The following is a 14,723-nucleotide window of genomic DNA, read 5'->3' as shown; positions in this document are numbered from 1 at the left end:
CACCAGCCCACAACATAGTATTCCTGGCTTCTGTTACCCAGCTGCTGTCTACACACATGAAAGTATATCTTAATCAGCATCTCCCTTGAGGTGTACACAGATAAAGGATTTCTAATGATAAACTACTGTTCAACATCCTAGTAGTTTACCACAGTATAAGTATGAAGCTCAGCATATTTCCAGCTCAGCTGACTTCCATCATTTAATGGTAAGTCAACTGAAATTCTGTCTCATTGCATTGCTGTGAATAAAAACTCCATCTTTTCCTCAAACAAGCAAATCCTAGACAGGGACTAAGTGTTAAAGCATAAAGAACAGCAAAATAGTTAACTCTTACTGTAAAAAAAATTAAGAGTATATTCAATCACATATTAAATATAGCTATGGTCCATGTCAAATGCTTGAATTTTGTCACTAAAAAAGAAATGTGATAACTTTTCTGCCCTTTATACAACCTATGCCGAACCTTCCACGTAACATTTTTTTACCTAAGCATTCTTCATCCTGAAACACAATTGACTTTACAGCAGCTGGGTCTCACACAAAGTTCTTGTTTGAGGACTTGGGTGCTGCAATGGATAATGAGGTATATCTGTCTAAAGTTTGCATCACAGCCTGGGCTGATGGTCACTGGTGGCAGCTTTTCAGACACAAATGCCCCATACAAATTAGATTCCTGTGTTCCAGCCTACCAAAAGACTGCCTTCACTGGCATGATCTGAAAATTCTCAGCAACCTGGGTTGCTGAGAAGCCTGGTGATACAGCTTTGGAGAGCAGCTCTTGGAAACAAAATTTACAGCAGTCCACACCTGTCCTGCCAACATGGAAGAGTCTTGGACTAAGCTATCCTTACAGCTGTGCCCTGGCTAGCTCTAAGAAGACTATAGCAAAGTCTAAAACTGGCTACTGTGAATGATGTATTCAAGTAATCAAAAACCCAGACTACAGAGGGAGTAAATCAAACCAGGAAGGACCATGGAATGGACACATTTCACACTGCAGTTATTTCACTAAAGCAAACTGATTGACTTCTGACCATAACAAAAAGGCAGAGGACAGAGTAAAGCAAACTAGAATGACATATTTGCCTGTACAGCCACTGACTCATATGTGATCTCAAAAATCTGTCTACAAAGTCCACACATTGAAACCTTCTGATTTATTTTAATATTCACAGGCACCATAATTATAGTACTGCACTAATAAAGTTACAGAAAAAAGGAAGCTAACTCAGGCTCAGTAAAAGCAGGACAGACTCCATTTGGTAGAAAAGAAAGCTATCTAAGAAAGAAGGAAGGAAAAGAGCACAACTTAACATATTTATATTCTTAAAAGACCTCCTTGTTGCTCAAGTCACACTTCTCTTAAAAACAAAAAAAAAAGAAAACTGCACAGTAATACTAATGAGCCAAGGGACACTCACAGCTAGCCCAACATTTGTAGAGATGGAAATGTAGCACTTCTCATTTTTTCTCATGATCATAGCACAAAACCATGCTCCCATTACTCCTGTCACAGTCACCCCACTTTGTTGCTTTTTTCAATCAGCTTTGATATTAGCATACTTCTTTCACATGCCCACCTTTTCTTTCATCTTGTCTGCTCATTTCCCAGTAATGACATATTTACATTGGTATTACCCAGTAATTTTAGCACATTTAAAGAGTTAATTTTTCTCTCAATAAACACTTCCCTGATTTTCATGATTGTTTCATAAAGGTTCAAGTTAGACTGACCTCATGTATAAAATCTAGTATGTACCTGATATTTTGCGATCATTCCTTCCAATCCCTCTATCTTAGATTCCTGTAGAACTGAGTAGGTTCTCATAGTACTGAAAACATCTATTATCTTTACCAGACGACGATGAAAGGCTTCAAATTTTCCAAATATATACATCTCACTAAAATCAAATTGTCTTTCAGCTGGGTTTTGTCCCAAATTCTCTTTTATCTTGTGGAAGCAATTTTGATACTCCTTAAAACAAAGAATTTTTTAAAATATCAAGCATATAACAAAAGGCACTGTCTTTAGCTAGAACAAAATTTACACATATAGGTATTATCCTAACCTGATTGCAAGTAGAAGTTTCATCAGTAAACAATCATGAACACTATAAAGAGAGTAACAGAATTTGCATCTGAAAACTAATCCATCAATGCCATTATGGGATTACACACTTGATCAAATTACCAAACTGCACAGGTATGTATTTGTACATATCCTTAGCTAGCATGAAATTCTGTTCTCCCTCCATTTCATAGCAGGGTTTGATATGTTTACTGAATAACCAAGATGACAACCCAGTTTCCAGAGATTGAAAATGTTTGCATGCACAGCAGTTTTACTGAGTAATCAAGGTTCAAAAATCACTTTCAAGAACAAATAACTTCTTGAAGTTTTAATGCTGCTCCATAGCATCCACTTTTCATTCTGAATTCATAACAAGACACAAACCTTACTCCAAACTTGCTAAATTCTTCCCAGAGTGAAAGTACATAGTCAACATATTTGCTTAAAATGTTTTCTTTCAATAGTGACTCTCTTTATAACAAAATGTTCATTCTCTTTATCACATTTATGTATGAATAACCTCACTTGGAGATATCAATACAAAGGGTCCAGGTTTTCCTAACCCCACTTGGACATATCAATACAAAGGGTCTAGATTTTGCTATGTTGCTCGTGATTCAAATTTTAAGTTTAATATATTGAATTTCTGAAAGTTTCTGGAACTAGTAAGATGCCAATTAATACCTATTTTTTCTACATATTTTCATGCAGCAACTGGACAATTTGATAGTAAAACACAAGTTTAGTGCTCATTGCTGATGGTAAGGTGTCATACAAACTTACACTAATTTATGCTAGAATTAGGCAAGATTTTTTGCTTCAGGAGGTATTAGGATAAAGCTTTAGTCCTGCAAGCACATATTGGGAATGAAAAAAAAAAATAATGCAGAAAGCCTATATGAAGATCCCAATATGTACAGGGAGATTATGAAAGAGAGAGTCAGCCTCTTCTTCACAGTAACACATGGACAGAAAGCCAAGAAGCAAAGGGCATAAATTGAAACGGATGAGGTTCTGACTGGATATAAGGAGAGAATCTTTCATCCCAAGGACAGTCAAACCGTGAGAGAGGATGCCCAAAAAGGCTCTGCAATCTCTCCATCCTTGGAGAACTTCAAGACACGACTGGATAAAAGATTGGGAAACCAAGTTTGATCTCATACTGCCCCTGCTTTGGCTTTGAGCAGAACTTTGAACTAGACACCTGCTGAGGACCCTTCCAGCCAAATTATCCTATAATACTACACTTTAAGGGGAAAAAAGGAACAAAGAAAAATAAAATTAAAAAATTATCACAGAAGCGTATTCAAAAAAACCCAAAGGCTATCTTCCTAACAAATCTAGGTCAACTGAACATCTGGATTCTTCTCAGTTCACTAATTTGCACTTTATAAACGTATAGCTTTTCCACACATCTTTGGAATATATTCAGTTCAGTAACTCTCCTTGTTTTAATTTCTATTTCATAACTCTCCACATGAAGTGAGAAGACACTACATAGAGAAACATAGGCATGAAAAAACAAGCAATTCTCTTACAAGCATAGTAAAGATAGACTAAGCATCAAAATTCTGTTTGCAGAAGATCAGCAGACAGCAGACTAAATTCCTTGTTAGCTTCAGCATAAACATTCCAGTTCCAGTGGATATTTTTCAGTTAATTCATTTTTCTTCACTATTACAGTGCTTTCTCACATAAAATTTTCCTATTCCTGCCCTTTTAAATATCATCCTGTAATCTGTTTTCTAGATGTTCTTCCCACCTACCTGTTTAAGTCTAATAGCTGCTTGTAGCTTTTCCACAACTCTTTCCTGCGGTTGATTCCAGATGGTGGCTGTGCCGTTGTTTGCTATGTAAGATTTACATGCTGTAATCATCTGATTGGTCACCTAAAAGCAGTTTTAACTTTAGGAAAAAAACAGCATTCCAAGACAAAGCAGGTCTTGCCATCCTCACTCTCCCATTCCTCTGACTCCACTGAACTAAAGCCTGACAAATAGCAGTACCAAATAGCAGCCACATCGATGGACTGTCATGACATGACATGACAAAAATCTTGTTGGTTAACTATGCTCCTCCTAAACCTACACATCTTGTACCAGCCTTGAAATAGCATTGAGGGCTACAAAGTTATAAGACTTTGTCTGGTCTGAAAGCAAAAGGTAAAGTCAAGAGCCCATGAGAGTATAAATGATAAAGAACAGGTTGTCCTTCCAATCCATTTCCTTCTTTATACAAACATGTGGAGGTTTAAGGACAATATGAATTTAAAGTAGTTGGTTCTACAAGAAGAGCCATTCATAACAGGTAAAAGTTGTAACAAAAAGTTCCTCTATGTACATCAGAGGTGAGATTTAAGTCTGAAAATATTCCTATAATTCCAAATTACAGGAGTAAAATAAGTCCAAATTTGAAGGAGTTTATCACTATTTCCAATTCTTTATATGTTCAAAAAGCAGCATTATAGTGACTGAAGTGCTGCCTCCCCAATTGCTTGGTTCCTTTGTGTTTTCTCTTGCACTCAAGCAACAATACATATCACATAATTTTGTCTCAGTATTTACATAATCCTATTTATCTTTTCCCAAAATTACCCTATAAATGTTAGAAAACAATCTGGGAACATTTATTTTCCTGCTGAGCACCAACCTTCACAAACAGTGAGGAGATCTTTTCAGAAGTGTTGTAATACTGAGAGATACTCTGAATCATTTTAATTGCATTTATGAGTCCTGGAATAGCATCCAGCATGGAGACCTGGAAAGAAATACACAGTTTGAACTCTGCTCAGTACTTCTATTATCCCATATTATCACAACACCTTATTAGTGAGTGCATAAGAATTATGAACATGGTCTATGGAATGGTTCTGTCCATGTCTACCCGGGCCTCTCATGCAGAGCTGCCTGTTCTACATCATTCCCCAAGCTCTACAATTTAATTTTGGGGAAAAAATTCCTCTGGAATCTTAGCTGGAAAAATTCAGATCGGCAAGTGAAATTTGGTAGAAGTAAAGGCTTCTTAAAAAGAACGACTTTTTTCACAAAAAACAAAAAAAAAAAGCTTATATGCTCAGTTGCTAAAAGCCTGGTGTAAGCTTGCATGTAAAGATAACCCCTTCACCAAGCTTTTACTCTGTTTTTATGGGTATCATAACCCAATAACCTTTCAATAGAGAAACTCAAATAGCAGATTGCAAACACTGAAAGAACACACTGCTCTAATATCACCTAGTAAATGGAAACAAACATGGTTGCCCAGAGCATATTTTGGAAACAATTTGGTTTTGGGAGAAGTTTCAGAGGAGAGAGAGCAGCCTAGGACAGGTCAGGTTTGAGTCTTCATGGTTACAAGTCATGCTTCTTTGACTAGCAAGACACATGCAGTCAGTTTGAAAACCAGTTTTAATAAAAGCAATTGTTTGCCACCTATTTTAGCAATAATGGGACAGGGAGACTTCTCTAGCCCTGTACTTTAGGGTGGCTGGTTTTGTTTATTGCATGTTATGCTTGTATCATCTTACACAGTCTCATACTATAGTATGACACTATACCATGAATAAAATACTACACTATAGTATAATAATATACTATATGAATAGAATACTATACTATAGTATTCTCATACTATAGTATGAGAAGGTGATGTATAATTTTGTCTTAATATTTAAATAATCCTATTTATCTTTTCCCTACCCCAGAAGCTGAAAATTGTGCTATAAATATTAGTCTAACAACTACTCAGCCACCAACACAAAAAAAAAAAAAAAAATCAAACTTTGTCTTTAGCATAGCATTAGGTTTACTTCTCTTTTTTTTTAATATTAAGGAATTTACTTTCTCCCATAGCACAGAATCCAGCCTGTTCATCAGAACTAAAGCTTTATAGATACTATGGTGTGAAAATAACAAGTACTTTATTTTGTAGCCAGAAATTCCCATTAATCCACTTTTACCACAACTGCACAAAATCTCAAACTGGAGTTGCATATGTAAAATTTTTTGTTTCATTTCCAAACTCATCCTACAGAATATATTCATGTTGCTTGTCTCAACACATTTTTTAAAAGCTCTGCTTACAGGATCACTGTTGTATAATGGGTCATAATATTTTTCCAGAGAATACAGATACTTCACGTTATCTTTAGCTTCATTTGCTGCGTCTGTGATGCGAATATCCAATGCTCTCCACCTCTAAGAATAGAAAGTTGAAAAAAAAAAAGTATGCATTTCAGAAAAAAAAAGTTTTGAGATCACTTTGGTTTGTCATTAGCTTCTAAACACATTTGAAAGCACTGATCTTTTACTTCAGAATTATACTTGTTCACTCAACATGGGGTCCTTGTCTTGTGTCAATAACTTGACTGTGAACAGACAGCTGGTATAGACCACTCAGCTAAATAGTCCGTGGTGGTGTGTAGTCAAGCTGCTGTAAAGTATATAAGTTATGAATATATAATTATGTATTTGTTCCACATGTCATTTTGAGGAGATGAGATTTTTTGTTTTATTTACTTATTTTCTGTTGGTGATGGGACTTTAACTTTGTTATGTCAATGTAAGAAGTTATGATTCCACAAACAATTTTGACAGGCACTGTAACAACATAAAAAATGAGGCTTAAAAAATGGGGAGATTGATTTTTTTTTGTCATTAAATATCCAGTTCATTAATTCAATAATCTGATTTAATAATCAACTTTTTAAAATTATTTTAATTATAATCAAATATTTTTAATTATTTATTTCTGCTGAGCTATGTGGATGAAGTACATTATCAGCCTTTAGACTGAGGGGATTCCCAGTCTTTTTCAATAAATTGAACTAGATTTAAACTATCTACTGAAGCTAAGGAATAGAGAAGGAAAATAAAAACCAGAGATATTTCAATTGTATGGAACGATGCTCATTTTCCCCACGAGCATTGTTACATACATTATCAAAATGAGACAGAGTATTAAGAGCATTTCTAGTATTTATATCTGTCATAATTTAAAATAAAAACCTTCAGCAGTTTGGATTTAGCAGCAGTGAGTACAGCAAGCACTGCCTTCACATCCGGGCTCTTCAGCTGCTCCATAAGGTAGTGGAATTTTGACAGTTTCTTTTTCCAGTAATCAAGCTCTACTCGTGGTCCAAGGTCATCTGCTTCTTTTCTCAATTGGTCATTTTCTGCAAGAACCTTTTATCACACAGTAATGTGAGTGATGCTCATATATTTTATTTGCAGAGGTAGCATGGATTGATTCTTCTTTTAACAAGTGTTATTAACCTCGCCTGATAAATTACTTAACTTAGCCTCCACCTCATATAAGAAACTTGATTTTGCTTGATCCTTTTATTTCCTAGTTAAAGAGATTCTGTTCCAAGAGCAATTGTTACAGTTACATTTTCTGCAAATAACCTGCAAAGCATGTTTAAAAGTACAAATGTGACCACTGAGAAAGGTGTTCACTCAAATAGAGTGTCATTTTTGTTTTCATTAAATCCACTGGGAACTATTAACTTTTTTGTAGTTTAATAACAGGTAATAATCAAAGACAGGGGACTAAGCTTCCCAACCTGTGTATCCCATATTAACAAGCACATGGAAAAAGTTCTCAGTAATATTTCCATTGAGAAGTAAAAGCAAAAAAAATATACCAACAGTACATTAAAATAAAGATATTTATACAAATACATACAAACTCATACAAATGTATAGAAAGGCAGCTATAACATCAACAGGATTAAACATATCTGCCAAGATGCAGATGTTGTCATATTTCACATTTATCCCGTGTAGCACCTGTTCAATTTGTTTGGTCCATTCTCTCATGCAGATTTCTACTTTTTCAAGATCCTCTATGCTGTTAGCAACCATCAAGTAATCTGAAGGTCCTCTTAGAGTTTTCAGGTCATATGTTTCACATTTCTTCAGGCTGACCTAAAACATAAGTTTAAAAAAAAAATTAAATGCTGAATGTTCATGGCAAATCATCTAGGAACTTTAACTCATTGCCCTGCTTGGGATATCTCACTTCTTATTCCCAGCTCAGTCCAAATTAAACTGGCTTAAGCCAGAGGTGGAAAATTCCAGAATCCAGAATCTGAAGAATTCAACCAGGCAGCTGTGCTCTCATGCCCTTTCCTTCACAAAAGCTGAGTAGAAACCAACAGCAGTTTGTCATACATTAATCATTTAACATTTAAGAGTGACCACAGCCAGTGGGAATTCAAGAAGTTAATAGCTCTAAAGAAATGGCCCCAGAATAAACAAGAACAGAAGCACCTACAGAACTATTAAAACCACAGATCAAAGTATAATGAGTTACTGGTGACAATAAACAGAAGCGTTGGGTTATTGTCCACTTTAACAAAAGCAAATTTTAGAGTAACCTACAACAGCAGTTAATTCAAAAGGTCCAGAGCTAGAGGCTCTACAGCTAGCTCACTTTCTATTCCCCACATGAACACACTACCTTTTCCAACAGACTTTGCTGAGTTCCTGATAGAACACTAACAAATGCTTCAAGGGCACGAAGGAAGTCCTGCTTAATATTGGGAACTTGCTGAGGTTCAACCCAGCCACAGTCCATAGTCTGTAAGGCTGGAATGAATATTTCTGATATCAACTGCTCAACACTTTTTAATAAGCCATCTCGACCTATATCCATCATATTAAAATTGACTTCCTGTAAAAGAGACATAATACAAGGGATTTTTTCACCAGTAAAAACTTAGTTATATACAATTTACATATACACTCTCAAAAGTAAAATAATTTTTGCTTTTCAAATTAATTTGCTAGATTTTTTGAAATTTAACACCTTAGTATTTAGGTATTGACTAATTACTCTGTCATTACAGATTGTCTTAAATTTTCTTCTTTGGTATCCTTTTTCATGTCAATGATATACATCAAGTTGCTGCCACAAGATAATATCTTTATTTCCATTCCCCTCCCTTTCTGTCCTGTCATTTAACCCATTTGTGCCCTTTTACTCACTCATTCCTCTATGTAAAGAGATGTCAAATTATATGCTGAGAGCAAATACCCCATAGTAAATACAAATTTTAAACAAGATTATGTACAGAGATGAGCAGTCACTGACTTACTTGATAGATATTCTCAGTTGTGACTGGTTTAGAAAAACTAGATCTAATGAAGAAAATGCATACACCAGTTAAAGCAACTTCTTTTCCCTCTGTCACAAATACTTTCAGTTTCTTCTTCTTGGTCAAATCAGAGTTCATTCCTATTCCTGGAAGGCCAAAGTACTCTACAGATTCAAACAAATAAACAATTAAGACCCATTGATCATTTATTCAAAGAAAAATTTTCTACGCAAACAGTTCGTCATTATTTGTGCCTGAGTCCCGGTCTCCTGGAGGCATCTCATGGAACCATCCACAGAAAGTATGCAGCAGAGTCTTCATGGCACAGTAAGGGATATTTTGTCTAGTTTTGCCATTCTTGCATCAAAAGGCTTTCATTTCGATTCATTTATTTGTTTTTTCTATTCTTTTTAAATAATGGTTCAGGCTCAACGTCTTTTTATCTGCTCTATCGTGCAGTTGTAGATAATGCTCTCTTGCTTGAAAAAGAAAAATTAAAAATCAGAAAATGTAGTGATGTATTTTACCTTAGAGGAGCTATTATATACTGTCCTTCCCTAAAAATACGTAAACATAAGAAAAAAAAAAATAGAGTGCTTCTGAAAACAAGGCGAAAGAGGCCATAGTAGATTTTTTGGGGCAAAAGCAAACAAACAAAAACCAATAAGGGAGCTACAAGGGAGTTCCTTGTCCTTTCTTCTTCCCCCAACATGAATATACTGCTCCCATGTTCAGGCTGCGAGCAACACTTGTAAAGGGTCACTAAAAAGAAGCAGTGTCTTTGTGGGTAAAATATTTCTCGTATGTTTTTGGTCACGATACCTCACACAACCTTGTTACTAGCTTTTCAGTATTACCTCAGAGTAAAATTGCACGCATACACGTGTCAGTGAGGCACTACCACAATAAGAAAATGAAAAAGTAAGTTGTTGATACCAGCAGTTAAAGGACAACATCCAAAAAGTGACAGATCCCTCTGCACATTTTTTTCTTTCAGGTACATGACCATCTGCACCATGGATCCCTATTTTGGATCAGGTGGTCACAGTAAGTTCCATCCCCATCCTTCTGTTCACATGATCTTTGTCTCTCCCTTTTTTCACCGCAGCTCTGAAGTCTCCTTTTCATATACCTCAGAATTACATCAAGGGCTTTGTCCCAGCAAAAGACCTGACTGTTTAAATGCTATTAATTTGATGTATTGCATGCTAATAAACTTGGGCTATCTTTATATTGCAGTAATGTTTCACTTTTGTATGGTTCTTGGTAGGGAGGGGGCCACAGAGGTGCTTCTGTGAGAAGCTGCTGGAAGCTTCCACCATGTCTGGCAGAGCCAATCCCTGATGGACATGCTGCTGGCCAAGGCTGAGCCAATTAGAGAGGGTGGAAATGCCTCTGTGATAACATGTTTGAGAGGAAAAGCTAAACAAAGTTTGGGGCACAGTTTTATATCCAGCCAGAGAAAAGGAGGAGGTGAGAACATGGGGAGGTGCCCATGCTGGAGTGGGTGGATGCCTGGAGGAGGCTGTGATCCAGTGGGGTCCCAATGGGGAGTGGGAGGGACCCCACAGTCTCACAGGGAAAGGACTCTTCTCCCTGAGATGTGAAAGAAGACCTCGGGTGATGAACTGACCAAAATCCCCATGCCCTGTCTCCCTGCACTGTCATTGGGAAGGGCTGGGGGAAGGGGAGGTGCCCATGCTGGAGTGGGTGGATGCCTGGAGAAGGCTGTGATCCAGTGGGGGACCCAGTGGAGAGAGGGGCCCCACAGTCTCACAGGGAAAGGACTCCTCTCCCTGAAATGTGAAAGAAAACCTTGGGTGATGAAGTGACCAAAACCCTCACGCTCTGCCTCCCTGCACTGTCATTGGGAAGGAGGGAAGGGCTGGGGGGGAAAAAATATTTTAAGGGCTTATTTTACTTCTCATTATCCTGCTCTGATTTAGCTGGTAATAAATTCACTTTAAGTCAAGCCTGTTTTGCCCTTGGAGTGTTTTCTCCCAGTCCTTATCTCAATTCACAAAGCCTTCAATAAATTCTCTCTCCTCTGTCCAGCTGTAGCAGGGAAAGGTGAGTGAGCAGCTTTCATGGGTGCCTGGCATCCAGGCAGGGTCAAAGTGCCACAAGTAATTACAGAGGCAAGACCAGCAAAAGTCAGAGTTTTCCACAATCTGTGGAGGTGAAGTAGGTAGTATAACCTGCAGTCTCTTTAGAAAATATGTACTCTTACTGAAAAGGATGCTAGAAGTTTTTAAAATTCATTTTTAAAATGAATAGTGATCTTCAAAACACTGCAAGAAATCAAACTTTTAAATGACACCTTAGGACTCCGAAGTAGATCTTTCTGAACTCAGAGATACAGTCTCCTGCCCTGCAGAAACACAAAATTCCTTGTACACTCCCTTCAGGGGATCAGCTTCTGCCCTAACACCAATGATGGTTGATTCACATCAGGGTCAAAAAACCAGCTTGTGTATGAGGTGGCCCATAGTAAGTGCCCTTGCCAAGAAGGTACATGTAATGCCACAAAAATTCACTGAGCTTTACCAGTTAATAGCTACCACCACAACTGAGATTTTTGCTTTGACAACCTGTGAAGCACAGCCCTGAACAATCAACACAGATAATTCTTTTACAAACTCTGCTCCACCTACAAAGGGAAAATGTACAGCAGAAGTTTGACTGTCTGACAGTATTACAAGTGCACTTACTTGACTGCACTTACAGCTGTGGGCAAAGTCAGTCTCCAGCCCACTCACTTAATTCCCACTGTCTTCTTCATCACTACCCCTTTCTTTTTTCCACTTTTTTTTCCTCCTGTGCATTATGTTCTAGGGACTTTTGTATATTCACCCAATGCATGCATTGCTGTGAATTCATTTGGGTTTTGCTTAGGTGGTTTTTTCCTACTGCTTTCCATATTGTCTATATGTAGCACCAAATGCCAAAAAACTACCAAAATCATACCATACTGTAGAGCAATCTGATTGGGATTTTGTGGGCATGGGCAACACTCGTTAGATTCCTAGGCTTTGACCCTTGCCTCAAACTCTCTTTGTCATGCTTTCACCACTTCATCTCAGGCATGTTAACACTTGCTTATCAGATTTCTAAAGTAGTGGTTGGGTGGTAGGGGTTTCTAAAGTTGTGTTTTCATTTAACTGTATTTCTATGTGTATTGAATTTTTTGTTATTAAAGTTGCTTATACCATATTAAATAGTCTTTTCATCCCTTTTAGATATATACAGATACACTGAAGAAAATGCATACATACATATACACTGAAAATGCATGAAATATAAATCCCTGTTTGTACATTCATGTAGGTATATGTTTACCTATGTATAAAGACATTTATACAGCTAAGCATAGGTATGTTTGCAGGGATGTTCATGTACATCCAGGGTAACCAAGTGGTGTGGGCTCCCACCAGCCAGTCACAGGCTCTGAGAGGTCACAGAGCACCTGGCTAGTCCCCATAGCAGCAGCACTGGAGTCCCTGGGAGAGGAGCCATGGACCAAAGGAGAATGTCCTTGTCACAGGGGTCCTGAGCTACCTCCAGGGTAAGGGAGGTTTCCCCCAGAAATGGGGAACATGGGGGCACTCAGTAAAGGGATACATGCAGAAGGGACTTCTGAGGTGACACCCTTCTGCCCATAATGTGGGTCTCATGAAGGCATTTGTCACATAACAGGACCTCCTAGAGGGATGGTCATGCACCAAGAAATGTGGATGGCTTCTAGGGCCAACAGGTGGTGTGACTGACGGGGAGAGGAATGGCATCTCTCACTGCTCACCATGTGTCAAAGTTACCTTTTAATTATTGAAAACTAATTCCCATAGGCAAGAGCTGCTGAGCTCACAAGCTCACAAGGAAGTACCTTGCTGCTTCATAGTAGCAATATGCAGAAGTGCACTAATAAGTTTCAGTAATTTCATCAATCATCATTTCATGAGCAGGGATCAATGCCTTGGTGTGACCAAACCTGACTTGCTTTAAGTCCGAGTTTATAAAAACTTGACTATTTTCTTTTTCCCTTGCACATTTGCTCAGCACAACTGTAACACGTTGCAGGAGGATATAAGTTGCTTTACCTGTATCCATTACTTCCACATCTTGATAGTAGAAGATCAGGTGACGCAGACCTCCAGGGGCCAGGAACCTGTTCATGCGCTCTATCTGTTTAAAACATGTTGAGATCATAGCATGTCATTGATTTGATTCTTATCACAGCAACAGAGGAAACCTTTCCTTATTTACATATTTATAAGCATCAAGATAATTTCACAGTTCATCAATTCAAGGCTGCCATCAAGCATCACTGAAGCAGGTATTGGTAGTGCAGTCCACAAATCTCATATATAGGCCATACAGGCTGAGGAAGAAACTGAGTTGCTTTATGCTAATATGTTGATCCATGTCTTAGCACTTGAAAGTCTGGCCTCACCCACTATTTTTCTAGATCTGAGTCACTCTTCTATGTAGTCCCTAACTACATAGCTATCTTTAGCAGAAAAGGCTCCTTCAGAAATATTAGGTGGTACCATTTGTGCTTTTTAGTGCAGAAAAAAGGCTAAAAGATCACCAGAAGCTGGAAGAAAACCACAATTATCCCTCTTCCATTAATAACAAACCTCAGTTCCACCAAGATAATGAACTGCTATTCCAGAAAATCTTGGCTGAGCCCTCCAAGATGAGGTCAAAACAACTATTACGTTTCTCTCTTTCCAAGTGTAGAAACTGCCAATATTTTCCTCATCTGACAGCTATTCTCAGGCATTATAGTTTGCCAGGAAACCCATTTAGAGATAGAATGCACAAAGGCTGAAACAAATTCTGGTTTTTAATGTGCATGACAGTGTTCTGCACTGCTCATTTGCTATCTCACGAACTCACAGAAATGTTGGAAGGGACCTCTGGGAGGTCTTGAGGCCAGCTTCCTGTGTCACCAACAACAGTTCCAATCATCTAGAGCTTTTCCTAGGCTGAGTCTCAAAATCCCTGAGGACAGAAGTTCCACAACTGACTTGAAGTAACCTATTCCCATGCATTACCCTCCTGGTGAAGGGTCTCTTGGTGGCCATTTTGCAAGATGTAGCTTTATCTTTGGAGTTATCATCTGCACCCACTGAGAATAGTTCAGCTCTGTCATCTTTGCAACCACTCTTCAAGCAGCTGCAGGCTATTATTTGACTGCCACTCAACCTCTTCTTCTCCCTCATCTCATACTTCATGTGCCCTGTGTCACTCTTACTGTTCTTCCACTGGACTTTCTTCAGTTTCTCAACAATATTAGCACTGAAATGGGAATGCATAATTTGAAGGCATGCAGATGGAAAGAGAATACAAGGCAAAACAAATCATAGAAACCCAAACCACAGCCATGTGTACTTTAGTGTCAGGAAGTAAAACATCTACTTCCATCTACCTAGCTGTTTTAAAAAGTGATATTTTTCAATGTCTCAATATATGAGTTTGTATCAGCAGTCATGCAGTCACAGTCAGATCACATAAGCCATTCCATTTTGTCAAGTAGTTTCTACCTATTTT

General features: G+C 37.9%; 1 protein-coding gene across 1 annotated transcript in view; it reads right to left on the bottom strand.

Moving 5' to 3' along the window:
* The window catches only part of DNAH5 (dynein axonemal heavy chain 5), a 116,359-nt gene that overhangs the window by 96,608 nt on the left and 5,028 nt on the right, over nucleotides 1–14,723 (bottom strand). Inside the window, exons 3-11 of the mRNA XM_039714905.1 lie at nucleotides 13,268–13,352; nucleotides 9,171–9,334; nucleotides 8,534–8,746; nucleotides 7,861–7,998; nucleotides 7,078–7,254; nucleotides 6,154–6,267; nucleotides 4,724–4,831; nucleotides 3,841–3,963; nucleotides 1,763–1,978 (exon numbers count right to left, since the gene is read on the bottom strand). Of these exons, the coding sequence (XP_039570839.1) occupies nucleotides 1,763–1,978; nucleotides 3,841–3,963; nucleotides 4,724–4,831; nucleotides 6,154–6,267; nucleotides 7,078–7,254; nucleotides 7,861–7,998; nucleotides 8,534–8,746; nucleotides 9,171–9,334; nucleotides 13,268–13,352 (1,338 nt within the window). The remainder of the gene's footprint in view (nucleotides 1–1,762; nucleotides 1,979–3,840; nucleotides 3,964–4,723; nucleotides 4,832–6,153; nucleotides 6,268–7,077; nucleotides 7,255–7,860; nucleotides 7,999–8,533; nucleotides 8,747–9,170; nucleotides 9,335–13,267; nucleotides 13,353–14,723) is intronic.

Source organism: Passer montanus, unplaced genomic scaffold, assembly GCF_014805655.1.
Source record: "Passer montanus isolate IOZ18808 unplaced genomic scaffold, ASM1480565v1 scaffold31, whole genome shotgun sequence".
In the NCBI taxonomy this organism is placed as follows: Eukaryota; Metazoa; Chordata; class Aves; order Passeriformes; family Passeridae; genus Passer; species Passer montanus.
Note: the sequence above shows the minus strand (reverse complement) of the source record. Positions and strands in the feature narration are given on the sequence as shown.